Here is a 19,260-nt window from a genome sequence, read left to right as displayed (position 1 = left end):
TCACAATTATAATAGTATGTTAAAATAATTGAAAGTTAAAATAATTGAAAATATTGAAATACTGTAATATACAAATTTTTTTGTTTTTTTGCTAAAAATGTCCAGGATATAGAAAAAGTACTTAATATTTCAATTTTGCTGAAATAAAAAATAATATTGTTAGAAGTACTGTATTGTAAAAGAGTGTTTTATTTGTATAATATTTCCCATTAGGTTAAAATATCTTATAATTTTAACACCCCTTTTTTTTTATAAATGATTTGTCTTCCCTTATGTATTTTATAGATTTTAACGTATTAGGATGTATTCCAAATATGCGTCTATTTATGTCACATTTGTTATGTGTAATCTTTAGAATTTTGTAATTATAAATTGTACAATTTTTAAAGTGGATAGGAAATTAATAACCAACTAAAAACTTCTATTTCGTTTAACAATAAATCATTAAAATGTATTTAATAAATGTAAATTTTACACGATGGTGAGAGGGCGTTGTTGTCAACGAAAACAATTTTTTTCTGAGCGGTAAAGTTGTGTTATTATTTTTGCCAATCATTATAAATTTTTAAGTAAACGTTAATAATTCGTTAAACGAAACAATTTGCTTTTTGTATCCGTTTAAATATTTTTATTTAAAAAATTATTGGTCCTAAACTTCTACATGATAAAATAGTAGCCAAAATATACAGTAAAGTATTTCAGAAGCTTACAAACAATTGAGTGCAATTTTTAAAAAAATCAAATCAAAGTATTTAGCAATTTACCTTTTGTTAAAAATATAAGTAATACAAACAACACAAATACAATACAAATAATACTTTACACATTTTTCAAAATAAAATATCCATTTCAATTTGTTTACAGATTGATATATTCATTTCCCTGACAGAATATTCCAAAATGATTAGGCCAATTCATTTTCATTACGAGCTTTAATTTGATTACAAGTATATAAAAAGACTGCTTCGGGAGAAGCAGAATGAATGCACATTGAACAAAGATTCGAGATAAACTATATGCACTTGTTATTTGTGCATAGTAAATGTAATTAGTTGAAAGATTATTAGAATATCCTAGTTATAATTTATATATCTAGGATATACTTTGGTGATTTTGAGATTATGTAGAGTTAAAGCTTTCGTTCCTCGGTGTAATTTATGTAAAAATGCTTAATTCTATATAATTGATGATGATCAATAAAATAAAAAAGATGATTGTGTAGTAAGCAACTGATAAACTCACAGCTTTTTAAGCAGAAAAACAGTATTCAATAACAAATGTTTTTTGGTAAGATTTAAGCTCGGAATGAGGAGTTTTGCACCCCAGAATTGTAGATCTTCTATCCAAGCAAAAAAGTCAAAGGAACCATACTTATACGTGAAACCCTTTGTGAGATATTTGCCTCCAAAGGTCAGTTTTTAACATGTATTGGTATACTGCCTATTCTCCATGCTCTGTGTCGTTGAGGCAAGCAATAGTGAGCCTTGACCGATGCTCAGCATGTAGTTGTGCACTTTGGATTCTTGCTATTGCTTGTACCTTGGTGCTTGGATGGGGTGAGCCTAGCATCCCTTAAAACTATATAACATCAAGTACTATATGAAGAATCAAGTAGACTACTTGAATCAGGCATAGTTGTGTAGGCTAAATAGTTGAATATGATAGTCTTAGTGGAGCAACACAACTCGTGATCTTGTGTGACCTGATTTTGGTGGGCCATATCTTGTGAAGGGTTGCTTGTAGAGGTATGATTCCTTTGACTTTTTTGCTCCTATTTTTATGCTGTACAGCTCTGTAAGGGTCAGGTAATGTCTGTCTCATTCAGAGCTTGAATTGAATCATTTTTGATCTTATAATGTTTGATAGATGATCAATATATTTTAGAATACTTTTAAATTAATTAGAAGTGTAGAAAAAAGTTTATTTTTCTCATATTTGAAAAATTAGATGGAAGGTGAATTTATGTTATATTGAAGTTTCGATTGAAAATAAATTTATTTAAAAGTCTAGTCTAATAGTTTTATTGAGAAATATTGTTTATGATATGAATGACTTTGGTTAGCGTTATTTAAATATAAATTAAAAAGATGAAAAAATAAACTAAAGTAAATCATTTTAAAATTATTTTTATATTGTATATAATGTTATCTTAATAACTTATTAGTTTTCACAATCATTGGGTATGTCTGAAGTATTTAAAATTTTAAAAATTAGTTTTATTTCATTCAGTGTAGCAATTTATGTTAGTTTAACTCTTTAAACTCTGAAAAGTTGTTCTTCCTGTGTACCTGGATAAGAAATTGTTTTCATCTTTCAGGCTAGGCTGTAGTGGTGGGGAATGATTCAGTCTTCTTTCCAGTTCAGATTTGCAGAATCATGGTTGTCTTGCTGCTATTATTTGTGCAGTTGTCTCTCAATTATTATGTTTTATATTTGAAATAAAATTATTTGCTAAGAATCAGTTGTTTCTAAATAGCAAATTAATTTGTATGAAGGAAATAATCAAAATGAATATTGCTTGACAATATATACGCGTAGAGCACCGGTCACAGGTTCCAGATAGTGTAACGTTGATTACACCCCTGTGCTGAAAGTAGAATAGTTCCTATAATCAAAATGAAATTAATTTGTGAAGCAAAACCAGTCAAACAGCTTTGCATTTGGCTGACTTAGTATTGAACAGATTAAGGCAATTTTGGTGATCTCATGTTTAAAGAGTTAAGAATACAGGCTGCTCTTTGTTATATAATAACTTGATAATCAATTTAGTTCTACATTTATTAATGTTGGTACCTGGTAACTACATATAGGGTGGCCAGATACTGGCTTCTGGCTGACATTGTTTTTCATCAAGCCAGATGTTATTTTGTCTTTCTTCTTGGGATCTGCTTAAAAATAAATATATAATATTTCAAAAAATTACAATTTTATTTTTATGAAATTAATAAAAAAGTTGAGTTTGAGTTTTTCAAAAGATTAAACTTCAAAAACATACTAGAGGACAATTGTTTTAGGGTAAGGTCCTTGCCAAAATACCTGTCTTGACACTTACCCATGTAGGAAACAGATTTGAAATTTACATAAGCATATATATATATATATATGTAAGACATCACTTTATACATACATATATATATATGTATGTACGTATAAAGTGATGTCTTTTTTTTTTTTTGGAAATAACCATTCTACTACCATACTACCATATGTAAGATTAGTAAGCTTAGAATTAGATTGGCTGTTATGCCAGTATATTTAACTAGCAAAGAATAATTGAAATTAAATTTATCTATGTTCAATTAAATTAAGAACATTTAATATTATCACTTATAGATGTCGATTGTTTAAGTTCATATAATCTAACGTTCAGTTCATAAATGTAATTTGTACAGTGTTATGCAATTTTATCTTTAAATGCTGCTCAATTCACTTTATTTTGATTTAAAATTTTTATGTGTACATTTTTATATGAATAATGTTGAAAAATATTTTCAGGATGGATTCTCCTATTCCATTTAAAAAGCCCCGTCTTGATTATTGTGTTGGAAATAATTACTTGGAAAATTCCAAAAATTCAAATCTTTTATCTAGAAAGGATAATACAGGAAATGAACTGTGGGGAGATGATGATTTTACAGCTGAAGAATTTGATTTATTACAGAGTCAAGTTTCTTCACAGATGATACCAAATACTAATGTGTTTGAAAATAAGAACGATGAGGTATGATTCTTTATATACTGTAATATTGTAATTTCAAGTAATGTTTTAATTGCTTTTTATGGCAGAAAAATAATATAAATAGATAAAATTTTAACCATTAGTATACTGACATATATATTTATTTTTATCAAAATGTAACATAAGTTGTGGAAGATATATCTAAAAATTGATTTTTTAATTACAATATTATCATCATAATTTGGCCATCAACAGTAGAATTTGTTTATTTTTTTTTTTAATTAAAAGTACATACAATACATACAATATGTGTGCTGGGCTGTGAACAACTCATGTATTTGTAAAATCTAAGTGATTCGTACAACATGGAATTCATATAAAACAGAATTATCAACAATGTTATAGGGGGTCGACTGTACTTGCCAAACTTTAGAATGGGGAATAGCTGATTTTTGAATAAAAACTCTGACAGCATAAAAAGTGATAAAATTCTTTTTTAACATTGATATTGCACAATGCTTATATTAAATACCTTTAATAAACAAAATGTTATTTCTGCATATACAGTTGACCCCCTATAACACAGTAGATACGTTCCGTTCTTTATGAAATTGATGTTCTAAGAGTCATTAAATACATGAGCCAATCACAACCTGGTATGTATGCAGACTACGGCTGTTTGAAAGGTTTTCTTCCATAAAATTAATCGATACTAGACTAATTCGACTCAACATTTCCAAAATACGTATAATGTTTTGGGAATAATCCGTATAAATTACACTATAAACAAAAAATTGTAGGATTACTTATCGAGTGTGCACCGTTCGACGACACCATTGCTTAAATTAATTAAGCTTGTTTTCGTTGTGGAGCTTGTCATCAAATGGCACTCGCGTGCTTCCTGATAAATTATTTTTTTGTGAAAAATTTGCTGAACTTTGGAGACATCATTAATATANTAAGCTTGTTTTCGTTGTGGAGCTTGTCATCAAATGGCACTCGCGTGCTTCCTGATAAATTATTTTTTTGTGAAAAATTTGCTGAACTTTGGAGACATCATTAATATAAATATAATTTTTATGGACGTTAAATAATAAATGGTTTTTAGTAGGTCTGCTGTTCGTTTAAACTCAACGGTTTGTACAATATCCGCTATTGGTCTAGATTCGACCAATCCTGTCGCGACACAAGTCAGTGATGATGTTTTATTGAATTATACGAGTTTTTTTTTAGTGTGTTTGTACAAATACTATCGCAATTTTTTCACCATCATATAGGAATCCGAACTATATGAACCTGTGTTATAGGGGGATCGACTGTATCTTATAAAGCTACTGCCATAAACACTGTCAAGAGTAAGGCAATAGCTTTATACTCTTTAACATTACAACTCAAAAAAGTTCAAATATTTTATGGGCTACATCATAAATCTACACCTAGATTTAATGTGTTTCATCTTTGTGTGTCATGAATCTTGATATTCCATGATAAGTGCCTTCTCTTATATGTCCTTGTGTGATGTTTTGCTTTGTTAATAATTTCTTTTGTTACAGTACAGTGTACTCATGACAGTTGCTATTAGTTTGTTGACTTTCACTGCAATTATTAAGAATAATAATTTTTCTGGTTATTTATTTCCTATTTCTGTCTTTTTCTATATTGAATATCTATTATTTTTATCAAACAGCAATGCAGGGGAGGCCATGCAATGCTGTATGGTTAAACCATCATCACTTTTACTATTTTACAAAGATTTGTGATGTTTGTAAAATAGTAAGGCTGATGATGGTTCTTTGAGATTTGTGGAACTTTACAAAGATTACATATCTTTGTAAAATTCCATAAATCTCAAAGAACCATCTATAAATCAAAAGAACCATAGGTTTTTTTCTTGAGAAAGTTCATACTGTATGGCCTGTATATTCTTAAATAATGAATCAAATGTTTCTTAGTTTTGGGAGGAGAAACTGTAGTACTGCTCAATAATTTGGTATAACTGTAAAAGTAACTTGTTTCCTTATGCTGATGGTAAAATTTAACAAGATAAAATGGGTCATAATTGATTTAACCATCAACATGATGACACTAAAGTTGCCAGACTTGAAGATGCAATTTATCTTATCTGCCATTTAAAATTATCACATTTGAGCTAAAATTCTCATACATATACCAACATGCATATATAAAAATATCAATCTTGGTTCTTTCCCAATTGAACAAATCTGAGAACATTGTTCTGATTCACTTTCATAATAAAGTCTTTCATAATAAAATACATACAATGTGTATTGGTGTATGTATTGATGTTAGGCATATTAAGTGAAGTGTTTACATGATAATTCTTTAAAAACACTGACCTGTCCACTGACAGAACAGACAAAATTCTGCTAGTCAGTGCCAAATGCTGATGGTTGGCAACTACGGAAGCAGTTTTGGTATGGGTCATAGACCTCTTTCTATCCAGAGAGTACTTAGAGGTGATAGAATTATTTTGTATTAACATTTGATATATAAACAATTGTTACATTATTAATATTTTGAAATGAGTTGGTTGTTATTATCAGTACAGGCAAAGAATTGTGATTAAATTATGAAATAAGTTCATCATAATTCTTAAAGATTATTCTTGAGACATCCCCAGCATTAACAGTATTATAATAATGAAATTAAACTATCCGCAGAAGCATGAACAAACATAAAAAGTTTTATGGTGTTAGCAATATATAATTTTTTTATATGAGAAATACAGTGGTACCTCAGGTTACGAACGCCCCAGCATACGAAATTTTCAGGATACAACATGAAATTCGAACATATTTTTGCTCCACGATACGAACAAAAACTCACCATACGACGTTACATTAGTTCGCATTTTTCATTTGTTTTTCTTACTACAGTTATTTTTTTAATATATTACTTGGCTTTAATTTAAGTATGTTTTTCGCGTTGGAACGAATTATTTGGTTTTACATGTAATCGTATGGGAAAAGATGATCCACCTTACGACATTTTCATGATACGATCTCAGTTTCGGAACGGATTAATTTCGTATCTTGAGGTACCACTGTATGTTTTTAAGCTTAACACTAAAGTTTTTCTCTACATATTTATATTTTTGATTGTTTAAGATGACATTCTAAAACTTTACAGACACAATTTGTAAAATGCAAAATATAAAAAAATGAAAAATTGACAAATCACTCATTACTATGCAAAATATTTTAACTATATTTTTTAAAAAGATGAGATGTATTTGGCCTGTATTAAATAATTTTAATCATATATGAGGATATTCAGCTAACCATAACATATTTTATAACATAGGTCTTTTTTATCATATGTTCTTTGTTTTTTACTAAGTAAAGTAGATTTTTTTTTGTTAAATTTTCATCTATATTTAATTATATATTTTTTAAAGCATAAGTAATTTTACATTATTTTAACCAAAGAAATAAATAGATTTTTTTTAGTGCTTGTGTTGGAGTAATTTTTGTCAAAATTATTGATATTAAACAAATATATTAACTGAAATCTGTAGCATTATGTAGTTATTTTTAATATACTGGCAATTATAAAATCAAAATTTAGTTAATTAATTGCTTGATGAAGACTGGTTTTTAGATTTATATTTTTTATTGGTGAGAAATTGATTTTTGAACTGATAAAATGTTTTTTATTTTTTGTTTAAATATATTTGTAATTTGTTTTTGATGTAATATTAATTATGAATTTTTTAATATTGTGTTCATTTAAAGATTTGTAGTCAGTTCTCAAAATTTAACAAGATAAAATATGATTTTCCAGAAGTTCAGATTTTGGAACTTTATTATGCTAAATAGCCAAGTATATTTTGTTGTTTAATTGATTTGCATTTGGTAATTATTAATCAAGTAGTAATTTTGATAGTTTTAGTTTTTGAAATTTTTTATTGTATTATTGTTTTGTTAACATATTATTGGAATTTATATTTGAATTTTTGAGAACTGACTGCATGGATAATATCTGATTTGTTTAGTGTTAATGGAAATTAATTCAAAATTATTTCAATCTTTTTAGTTACAAAAGTTAAAGGAACAAAATTATGCTCTAGAAGGACAAATTAAGATGCTTCGTAATTCTCTTGAACAAAACTTGAAAGAACTAGATAAAGAAAGATTAGAAAAGATGAGTTTAATTGAAAATTATTATGATCAACAAAAAGAACAACAAAAATCATTTAACAAAATCAAAGAACAATTGGAAACACAGTTGAATTTTAAAGTAAGATTTATATATTTTATTCTATATTTTAAACAAATTATGATAATTTAATATTCTATTTAACATGACATCATAGTCACATAGATAAAGTTAAAGAAATATAATAAACAACTAATAAAGTTTAATGAAATGTTTTCGCTTGTTTCTTATTAGCTTATTTTTAATTGACAATATCATATTATAGATGTAAAATATACACTCATTCCCTTATATATGAGTATTGAAAAGTTTTAGCTGGCATGCATAAAATTCAATAAAACACTTTCAGTTTAGTTTGAATTATTTACACATTATAATACATAATTATTCAGAGCTTTTCTATGCTGTAATGTTCTGCTGAAAAAATAAAATAAACTTACAAGAGAGTCAACAGAGATAAAACATTTCTTTTAAATGAAAACAACATGAAAAGTTATAATTTAACAAAAAAGAACTACACATAACTAACCTTCCAAACTTAATGGTCAACATCCACAACCTCTCAAGCAGATGACAGTTTGAAGCCAAATAACTTATCACTCCCTCAACATGTTTTTTATATTGAAGGGGTGACATATATATATATATATAAGGGATGACATATATATATATATATATATGTCACCCCTTCAATATATATTTTATATTGAAGGGGTGTANCCTGTAAATCATACTTTTCCTGTTAGCAATGGAATCGTGCCCATTATCTATCTAACTCCTTTTGAGGGAAATTTTTAAGTTGAAATAACATGACTTCTGGTGTGCATCAGAAGTTTTTATATAGTTAATGGGAGGGTCGTGCTTCTAATCTTTCCATATCTGGTCTCAGTTTTCATCTATGTAACTCTGTTTTCGAGATTAAGGAAGCACGGGCAGACAACAGTGGTAGTTTATAGGTCTACAATTTTTTCAAATTGCAGCCCAATGATCATATAAAAGAATAATTAGGTTTGGATTTAAAAGTAAACAATTAATTACTTGTTATTATGTTTATTTTATCAACACACCCTCCAGATTAACCGACAAATTCCTAAATAATGGGAATGTTCTGTAATTTGATGTGTGGTAGATAATAATAGGTTAACAAATTACTTTTAATTGATAAAAACAATATTCACTACACACCAGGAATGTTATAAGGGAGAGAAATCACACTTAACCAACGTTAAAAATACGTATTTATTAAAAATTGCAAGTACTTTTGAAAATATCCTTCATCATCAGGCAAAAATCAAACAAGAATTTTAAACACAAGAGTAGAACATAAATGTAATGTTCCTTTTTAATTCAGTTAAGGCACAAGGTTGGAATATTAAATATTCAATTAAAAAGAAAAAATTGGAACAGTCTAATAAAAATGTGATGCATGTGAAATTATCAACAAAAATATAACTCTCAAGTGAAGATCTTTAGAAGAATGTTAATTCTTGACAGTTGTAACGAACAGTATATTGAAAAATATAAAAACAATAAAAAATTATACTTCAGATGTTAATTTAGTATCAAAAACGTAAAATATTTGAGTAGCCCAAGAAATAGCCGAAGATTGCAGCGCCACAGCACTAGCAAAAATTTAAATTTGTCGACTGGAATGCTTTCGGATAACAGGCGTTTCGGATAACCAGCTTTCGGATAAATGACGCTCTACTGTATATATTTTGTTTGTGAAGCATAAAAAAATAATTTTTTACGATACAGTAAACACGATTATTATTTAAAAAAAAAAATTTTGGCTTAACATCAACGAAAATTCAACATGGTGTCACAGGCAACAAATAAAAATTTCAACATCGAATAGGTTAATGTAGCTCCACAAGAAAAAGTAATGGCGTTAAATCACACAATCTCAGTGGCCAGTTGACGTCACCGAAATGTGAGATAACCATGCCATTGAATTTGTCGTGCAGAATATCCATTGTTGCATGCTGTGTGGCAAGTAGAGCCGTCTTGTTGGCACCACATGCCATATCTTCCAATTTAGGCCACAGAAAATTGGTTATTATCAACCTGTACCTCTCACTGGTAACAGTTATGGCGGTTCCAGCTTTATTTTAGAAGAAGTATGGGCTAATAACCCCGCTGGACCAAAATCCATACCAAACAGTGACTTTTTCTGGATGCATTTGCAACTGATGGGTCTCATGTGGATTGTTATCTCCCCAAATGCAACAATTTTGCTTGTTGACATAGCCATTCATCCAAAAATGGGCCGTGTCGCTGAAGATGATTTTCTGTCTGAAATCGGGGTCCACTTTAAACTGCTTGTGAGCCGTCAGCAAATGCTTGATGTGGCCTATGGTTGTTTACCTTCAGTTTTCGGGTCAATTGAATTTTGTACAGTTGTAGGCCCAAGTCCCGACACAAAGATCACCAAGTTGATGTTTGCAAAAGGCCAAATTCTTGGGCATAACGAGAAATTGACTGCTGCGGGCAATCCTGCACACTCTTGTTCACTGCAGCAATGTTGTTTTCTGCATATCTTGCATTTCGACAATGTACAGGTGTTGTTTGATTGTTTACTGAACCAGTTGATTTGAATTTGTCCACCAGATGACAAATAGTCAACTCAAGAATACAATTGTGTGCACTGCAAAAATCACGTAGCACACAGAACGTAGCTCAAACTAAGCACTCATTTTGATAGTAAAGTTTAATGATTTGCACACATTGCTCAACACTGTAATTTTCCATGATGATTTGCTCAACATTAATTACTATAACCTGCAAATTTGACAGCTGTAGCTTCACTAACATGGCTTCTATACTCTGTCAAAGTTTAAGCGCCTCTAGCAGAAAACCGTTTACTATAAAATAAATGTAATGTAATGTGAAATATGTTGTAATGAAACCTTTTAAATTGTTTAATTGTCTTAAATAATTTCATAAAAGTTAATCATGTAAGTAGTTTCTCTTAGAATGATATTATTGTTAACTTAAAAATTAAGTTTTCTATATTGTTAGGATAATGTATTTCCAATTTTATGTATTTAATTAGAAACAATACATAATCTTGATATGATATTGTTAACATTCCATTTATAAAATTTTTAATGTTGTTACTCAATTTGATTTTTTAAAATTTCATTACAAACATTCATTATTAATAATGATGCAACGAATATTCGGTTACTATTCGGTATTTGGCCTATGTTTCGCTATTTGGCTGAATACCGAATACATAATCACTATTCGGCTGAATACTGAATACCTAAAAGCAGGAGTAAGAAATAACAAAAACACAGTAAATTACTGTAATCATTTTTATAACTTTTATTAATGCTGAACATACAAGTTTAAGAAAGTGCAATTTTTTTCTTATTTATGTAAAAGATCAAAGGAAAAGTAATATAACTAAGTTATTTTTTTAAGAGATCAAAAAAAGTTAACAAATCAAATGAAAACTACCTAATTATTATGTAGTTTAGTCATCTATATACTCATGTATAAAAGAACAAGTCCTGAAGGATAATTAACGCAAAGCCAAAACTACTGGTGCTTGAAACTTAAAAATTTGAGGGTGTTCGTTTTGTAAAGTTTAAGCGTGCTAAGAAAAGATTTTACGAAATTCAACCCTAAAGGGGTGAAAAAGGGTAAAAAATTTGTATGAAAATTTTTACTGCGTGGGCACATTAGATCGAAACTTAAGTCATAAAATGTGAAAAAAAAAAAATTAATGATCTGTAAAGCATTTTTATGAAATCATCCCTTATTATAAACTTGAAAATTAAATTAACTTTTTTGTTTCATTGTACAAAATTATTTATCATAACTGAAGTTCCAGTCAGCTTAGTAGCCTGAACAGCCCCAGGCTTTTGCCCATGTATGCTAACTGACTTTCATTACAAGCATTTAGCTTTCTGAAGTCTATGAGAACAATTATTTGGCATTGAAGGCTGCAAATTTCGCACCAATAAGCTGCCTTGACTTGTTCGATTATGTTATCAACTCAATTTCATATTTATTTTCACTTTGCAGTCCTTCTCCATTTTTTTTTTGTTATTTACACGTGTGGATCATTTCATTGTTATCCACATTTGATATTACTTATCACATACTGCCATGACACTGTAGTGGTTTCCCGTAAGACGAGGCCTGCAGGGCTAAACAAAATTTAACAGACAAGTTGGCCTTACAAATATAATAGCTTTTAATTAATTACTTCCCGTTGCTATGATTGCAATGTATACATAAAACACAAAATTGACAAATTTTCACAGTATTCACATAACAAGGTAAGATACTACACACGTTATGCACTTCCCTCCTCTCCTTTAAAGGGGGCTCAAGTCATGTTATAAACAGGGGAACAAAGAAAGGCGCATAACAAGGAATAATTCACAAACTAGTCTTTTCGGATGAATCCTCTGATGATTTTCTTTCCCTCTGACACATCGTAGCTCTATGTAAAATCGTCGTTATTTGGATGAAAACGGATTGCCGTATCTCTCTCTCTGTCTTCGTTTTTGACCCTTTCGATCTTGGCATCTCGATCTCCTATACACATGGTCAGAACACCGCCAAACCCAGAACAAGGAAAAAAAAAATGTCCCCAGACATGTGGGTCACAACCTTTTATACCACGCCAAGCAAATATCCTCTTCACATGACTACTACTAACCAATCCGACGGCCAACATAGGGTGAACCCGGGAAGGGTGATGCAACAAACAAAACGAAAGGGGTTGGGGAAAAAACCAAAACAAAAAAAAATAGTTGCAAAGCACTACAACACTCATGTCTGTTTGTTACAACTGTCAAGAATGTTAATTCTTGACAGTTGTAACGAACAGACATGATTGGCAAAGTGTAGTGACAGCAGACCAATAGAGAGAAGGGTGTGCAATCCTTGCCATAATGCGATATGTGCACCAATTTTCATACATTCATTAATCAAGCCAAATAGTTTGGTCGAATATTCGGCTATTTGGCCACGCTCCTGGCCGAATATTTGGTATTCGGCCTGAGGCTGAATATACTATTCATTACAGCACTAATAATTAAGTATCAATCAGTTGTAATTTAACAACATGCTGTATTTTAGATCAGTATGACTCGTTACAGTGCAAAGTCATTTATTACTAACTTTAATTGATATTAAAGTCTTTTCACATTAAAAAACTGAATGGCTATCTGGAAAAACAAAGTAAATGCAAAAGCTGAACTTTTAGAAAAATGCAATTTACGATATCATTCATTAGGGCTTATTTTTTGTATGGATCTTTTACTTTTTAGTACCTGAAATACTTCTATTTAACTCTTTCCACTCTGTGGGCACAAAGAGGTCTTTTTTTTTAGCAAGTTCATAATGGGTTTGGTCAGGTCTACAGTAGGGCGTTAGGACAGCGAGGGTCAATATATCCAGACAATCACCCTTTGAAAATTCCTGGGGTTTTTTGTGAACATCATGCAACAGCTCAAAAATATCAGACTTTTTAGTCAAAATCCCCACTAATAAATAGTGATAAATATTGACAATAAATAAATAATTGCTGCAAGAATTTTATAAAAATTAATAGAATAGAAAAACTGAAATTCATGGATTCTGATAAGATAATACAAGAAAGCTATTTTGACATTTAAGATATTTAAATACTCATTTCATAAGTGCATTTTTTTTTATAGGATCACGAATTAAGAACTACGGTAGAAAAATTGACTATCTTGCAACAAAAAGGAAAAAGTTCTGCAGAAATATCGCCAGTTAAAATTGCCAATAATTTTTCTGTTGTAGATACTTTAAAAAATTCTGCTAATAAGTAAGCATTAATTTCTTAATATTTATAATAAAATATAAGAATTAGTTTAGTTGTTATATAAATGTACAAGAATAAGTTTAATTTTTAAAATTTAATATTTTATAAATTGTTATTGTAATTTAAAAATTATTTTTATTGTTTTTCAATATTGTACTAAGTTTTCTAAAGAATATTCTATTCAATTCAAAACTAAAAAAATTAAATTAGTTTGAAAAATGCAATAAATTATTTTTAAAAAAAGGGTGATATAATTGAGGACTAAAAATTCTGAGCTTATATTAATTAGATTATATATGCTATGGAATCTCTACTCTCTATTATTTCATCAGTAAGTGTTTCTGATATAAAATAAGTTTAGTTTTGCAATACTGAATTTTATTCCTGATTGTATTTATTAATGGCATTTATATAAACATTGATACCATGACCGTTTGTTTAGCATTATTGTTTCTTTAATAATTACATTTAAAGACAAATACTGTAGAGATAAAAACAAAATATAAATTGCAATTTTATTATACTGTTATTTCATAATAAATTGCTTATTAAAAATTTGTGTAATTTATCATATTTTTCAATAAAAATTATAAATACAGTAATTGAAAATTTAAAAAATAAACATTGAACATACAATAGAATATCAAAACTCATAAAAGTACAAACACACAATTCTCCTGAAAGCAAAATACAGTAACTACTGTATAAAACTTAAAATTTTCCATTTAGAAATCGAGAAGGCTTTTCATTGTGAGCAAATTATTTTTATTGCAATGAAGTAATGTTGTAATTTCTGTAAATTGTTTGAAAATATTATGAAAATATTCTTATGTCTGTATACATAGTCTAATGAAATGCCAAAAGACTTAATCATGACATTGTATTCTTTAATTGTAACACAAGTATTATAATTATATTAATAAACACACAATTATTTATTATAACATGGTCACAATGACTGGCTTTAATGTTTAATTTATTTAATTTAAAATATATGTTCTCCACCTCAAATTAGTACGGTCTTGCTCCTGTAAATCATACTTTTCCTGTTAGCAATGGAATCGTGCCCATTATCTATCTAACTCCTTTTGAGGGAAATTTTTAAGTTGAAATAACATGACTTCTGGTGTGCATCAGAAGTTTTTATATAGTTAATGGGAGGGTCGTGCTTCTAATCTTTCCATATCTGGTCTCAGTTTTCATCTATGTAACTCTGTTTTCGAGATTAAGGAAGCACGGGCAGACAACAGTGGTAGTTTATAGGTCTACAATTTTTTCAAATTGCAGCCCAATGATCATATAAAAGAATAATTAGGTTTGGATTTAAAAGTAAACAATTAATTACTTGTTATTATGTTTATTTTATCAACACACCCTCCAGATTAACCGACAAATTCCTAAATAATGGGAATGTTCTGTAATTTGATGTGTGGTAGATAATAATAGGTTAACAAATTACTTTTAATTGATAAAAACAATATTCACTACACACCAGGAATGTTATAAGGGAGAGAAATCACACTTAACCAACGTTAAAAATACGTATTTATTAAAAATTGCAAGTACTTTTGAAAATATCCTTCATCATCAGGCAAAAATCAAACAAGAATTTTAAACACAAGAGTAGAACATAAATGTAATGTTCCTTTTTAATTCAGTTAAGGCACAAGGTTGGAATATTAAATATTCAATTAAAAAGAAAAAATTGGAACAGTCTAATAAAAATGTGATGCATGTGAAATTATCAACAAAAATATAACTCTCAAGTGAAGATCTTTAGAGCAACTACAAAGTGAAATGCATAAATAATTCTATTCATAGATGCAGAATATTGATTGTAGGATTTTACAGGGTGAAAGCAACACCATATAAAGTAGGGTTTCTCATTTCCTGGTCTTTTGCTTGTCCTGGGATTCCGTGATAAAAGTGAACTGTTTCCCGTGATCCCGGGAAATCCTGGGATAGAATTAATTATTTTTAAAATATAATTATTTTTCATTTTTTAAAGTAATTTAATACGTTCTGTAACCTCCAAAATCATATTAATAATGCTGTGTAAGATATATAATAAAAATTTCCTTGGAATTATGTATAAATTTTCACAAATAGAAAAAAAATTATTAAAGTTTGCTGGAAACTGCATACAACAACAACAACAACAACAAAAAAAAATGCTTTGAATTGAGTTAAAAATTAAAAAAAAAATGACTTAGATCAAACTTCTAACTTAGAAGGTAATTTCTGTTTTTTAAATAAAATATAATACAAAATATTGTAAACTTTTATAAGATTTTAAAAAGCAAAAATGATCAATACTTTAATCACTCAATCGAATTCTTATTTTAATAATGAAAAGTCTTGCTACCGAGATTGCCCTTTCCAATTCAATTGATGTGATTGGAATCATATTTAATGCATTTAAGAGAAGACAGATATTATGTGTTTTTTCACCTGTAGCCTGGAAGATTTCTAGTTTGTTTTTGAAATTGTAGTACTTCTTTTGCTCTAGTATTCTTGATTTGTCTACCTCGGCTGCTTTAATAGCAGCATCAAGCTTATAGCTCAGTAATTCGGCAATTTGTTTGGCTTTAATAATCAAGTTTATGAAGAAAAACTTCATACTTGCAGACTTCATACTTGTTTGTGTGAGCGGCTCATCGAGGATAATGAGTACTCTGACTTCAGTATCACTTAATCGGCGACACTTTATTTCTTAGAATAGCCCTCTGTTGTCTAAAGGATGGGTTTCCATTCAAAGAAAGTCGAGTGTGGAGAGACTTACAGATTGAAGGTTAATGCAAAGCGGGATTAGAGGATTTCGTAATCACTCGTTCCCTCGTCAGGATTCCCGACATCAGTTAATCAATTTTGTGATACGCGGATTAACACGTGTATTGAGATGATCCAGAAATGCATCTCTCGGGGTGATTCAGCTATGAGGAGACATTCTTTAACAATGATAAAACAAAAATTTAATGAACAAAATAACAAAAATCATACAAAGTGGAATATTTAATCTAAACGTATCGAGAGAGAGAGCTCACAATTTTTTATCATAATCATACTATCTCTGGATACTTTTTCTCTTCTTCATGTATCTTTAATGAGGGACTTCAGTCTTTTCCAGGCAGATCTTGCCTGGCACATATTTATAGGTTTTCTTCCCTATTTACTGACCTATCGACACACAGGAGTCTAATATGGGCGTTGGCCTTCAGGAGATGATCTGAAATACGTCTGTCTTCTAGGAGATCTTCTGGTGTACTCCCCGAATCATGCAAAATTCTTCCTATTTCTCACAATTGTTCTCCAATCAGCATGTTGGATTCTCTCATGTGAACAGAGGAAAAGGGGATTTATCAAGGGGATAACAATTCCCAGGGTGACTAAGATTTTAGCAGATAAGGGGAAAACAAAAGGATGTTTCAACTTCCGTTGCAGGAAGTGTCTTTTATCAGTTTCCCTTGTTTAGAAAAACCTAATTTTCCAAAATCAAAGAATATTCTTCATTTAAAATTAAACTTTTTAATTAAACTATTAATTAGTCACAGGAGTTATTCAGATCTCACATTTGTATCCTTGCCCAATTTGCACAACCTGGCGTTACACAGTTATTTAAGCTACTGGGCATAATTAAAAATTAAGACAGTATAAGCACAATTACTTCAGAGTCCTGCCACATATAAGCTACATATTGATTATTGACCATTTGTGACATACCATAATGAGCAAAAATTAAAAAAAACTAATAACTAGGTTTAAAATTAATAAATACAAATGTATTCTGACAGTGTATGAGTTAATTATGCTTTCTATTTGCAAAATTCATCAACCTTAACACAAAATAAGAAAAAAGTGAATTTTTAAGAAATTTGTGGGATTTCCCAGATAAAAAAATTTTCCTGGAATATTTCCCGGTTAAAAAAAAACAACCAGGATCCCAGAATCCCATTTGAGAAACCCTAATATAAAGTATGTCTTTGAAAGTACTAGTAATTTTTAATAAGTACATGTTTTTAATGTCAGTTAACTATGATTTCTCTCCCATATAACAAATTACTTTACTTTCTGTTTTGGAGTATAAAATTCAAAATATATTATATCAATTTTATTCATATGTATTATAAGAAATTTCATGAAAAAGATTATAAAAAATTTTATGATCATTGTCATAGAGTTATTAATTCAGTTGGAAGTCCTAATTAATTAATAATTAAAATTTGACATTTAAATTGGTATCAATTATTTTTCTTTGTTCTCAAATATTTTATAGTATCTATAATTTATTTTTTAATTTAAACAAAACTATATGATTTCTTTACAGGACAGAAAGTTTTGCAAAGCATTCTAAGAATTTTAATGACAAAAATCTTGAAGAACTTGAAGAAAATAAATGTTATAAATTAAAGTTGTGGTCCAAATCAGGTATTTCAAAAGATTTTTTTTTTTTTGTGATATATCAATAATAATGATCATAAATGATATTTATGCTGATAGAAAACCTTAAATTCCAAAACTTATTCAAAGGAATAATTATATACAATGTAATAACAGTTAAACTATCAAGTGTTACAGTTTTTTGTTGTAATTTTTTGTCTAAAGCCCCTTTATTTTTTTTTAAATAATTAATATTGTCTTAATATCAATGCTCTTTATGTAGAAATTATCTTCCTGATATTTTCTATTTTAAAATGTTTTTTTTTTATATAGAATAATGATAGATGATGCTTTATATTTTTGATAAAATAACAGGCTAAAAACTTTTTGCCAGTCTGCAAACATTTTACGAGTCTGACGTGTCTAAAAGTTCTGGGAAACATTATTATAAAATATATATTGTAACTTAAATTATTATAATACACTTATCGTATGCATTTTAGTTTAACTATTTTTCTCAAAATAAACAACATAAAATTATATTTTTATGCTGCTTATTTTATTATTTTTGTGTATAATATATTTTATAGATTAAAATTTCAAATGGTATAAATTATATGAGATGAAAAGATGAAATGTTTTGAAGAGCTCAATAGTTCTGCTTGTTTATATTTTTAAAAATTGATGTAAGGATGTGGAGAATTGAGCCCAAACATTATTTTATTTTCTGAAGTCATTATATTTTTTTGATTCTTTACTTATTTTTTGGGGAGTTAATATTGTTAAAAGGGCAAAAAATCTGCATCCTCCATTAAAAATTAATCTCAGTTAATAACTGATAGCTTTATTCCTGGCCTGCTGACTTAAACGTAGCAGACCCTAACTCTAAATGCACAGTGAGTTGTTGACCTTTTATTATTATTATTTTTTTTTTTTAGGTGTCAGAATTTTTCATCGAGCTATTTGGACTTCAGTAGCTAATATTGAAAGATTGTTTGCGGGCCACATAAATTCATTAGACGGGTTGGATCTGGCCCGGGGCCATATGTTAGCCATGTCTGCCCTAACCTGTTATAGCTTAAGTCAGCAGGTCCCAGTCGAAAATGGCATTTATGATTTGGTGAATTAAAAAATGGTCATTAGATGGTTATGTCACAGGATAATTTAATTAACGTAATAGTAATAATGTTTTGTCATATATATATATTATATA

The 19,260-nt window shown here is 28.9% G+C and overlaps 1 protein-coding gene across 1 annotated transcript in view; it reads left to right on the top strand.

Annotated features, from left to right (window-relative positions):
* The first annotated feature begins 494 nt into the window (after positions 1–494).
* LOC111620508 (interaptin-like) overlaps positions 495–19,260 on the top strand; it is a 24,591-nt gene continuing 5,825 nt past the window's right edge. The window contains exons 1-5 of the mRNA XM_023362435.1: positions 495–525; positions 3,496–3,721; positions 7,736–7,939; positions 13,540–13,673; positions 17,995–18,095. Of these exons, the coding sequence (XP_023218203.1) occupies positions 3,497–3,721; positions 7,736–7,939; positions 13,540–13,673; positions 17,995–18,095 (664 nt within the window). The 5' untranslated portion in view covers positions 495–525; position 3,496. The remainder of the gene's footprint in view (positions 526–3,495; positions 3,722–7,735; positions 7,940–13,539; positions 13,674–17,994; positions 18,096–19,260) is intronic.

This window comes from Centruroides sculpturatus, unplaced genomic scaffold, assembly GCF_000671375.1.
Source record: "Centruroides sculpturatus isolate CEXI.00-Female unplaced genomic scaffold, Cexi_2.0 scaffold28, whole genome shotgun sequence".
NCBI classification, from domain to species: Eukaryota; Metazoa; Arthropoda; class Arachnida; order Scorpiones; family Buthidae; genus Centruroides; species Centruroides sculpturatus.
Note: the sequence above shows the minus strand (reverse complement) of the source record. Positions and strands in the feature narration are given on the sequence as shown.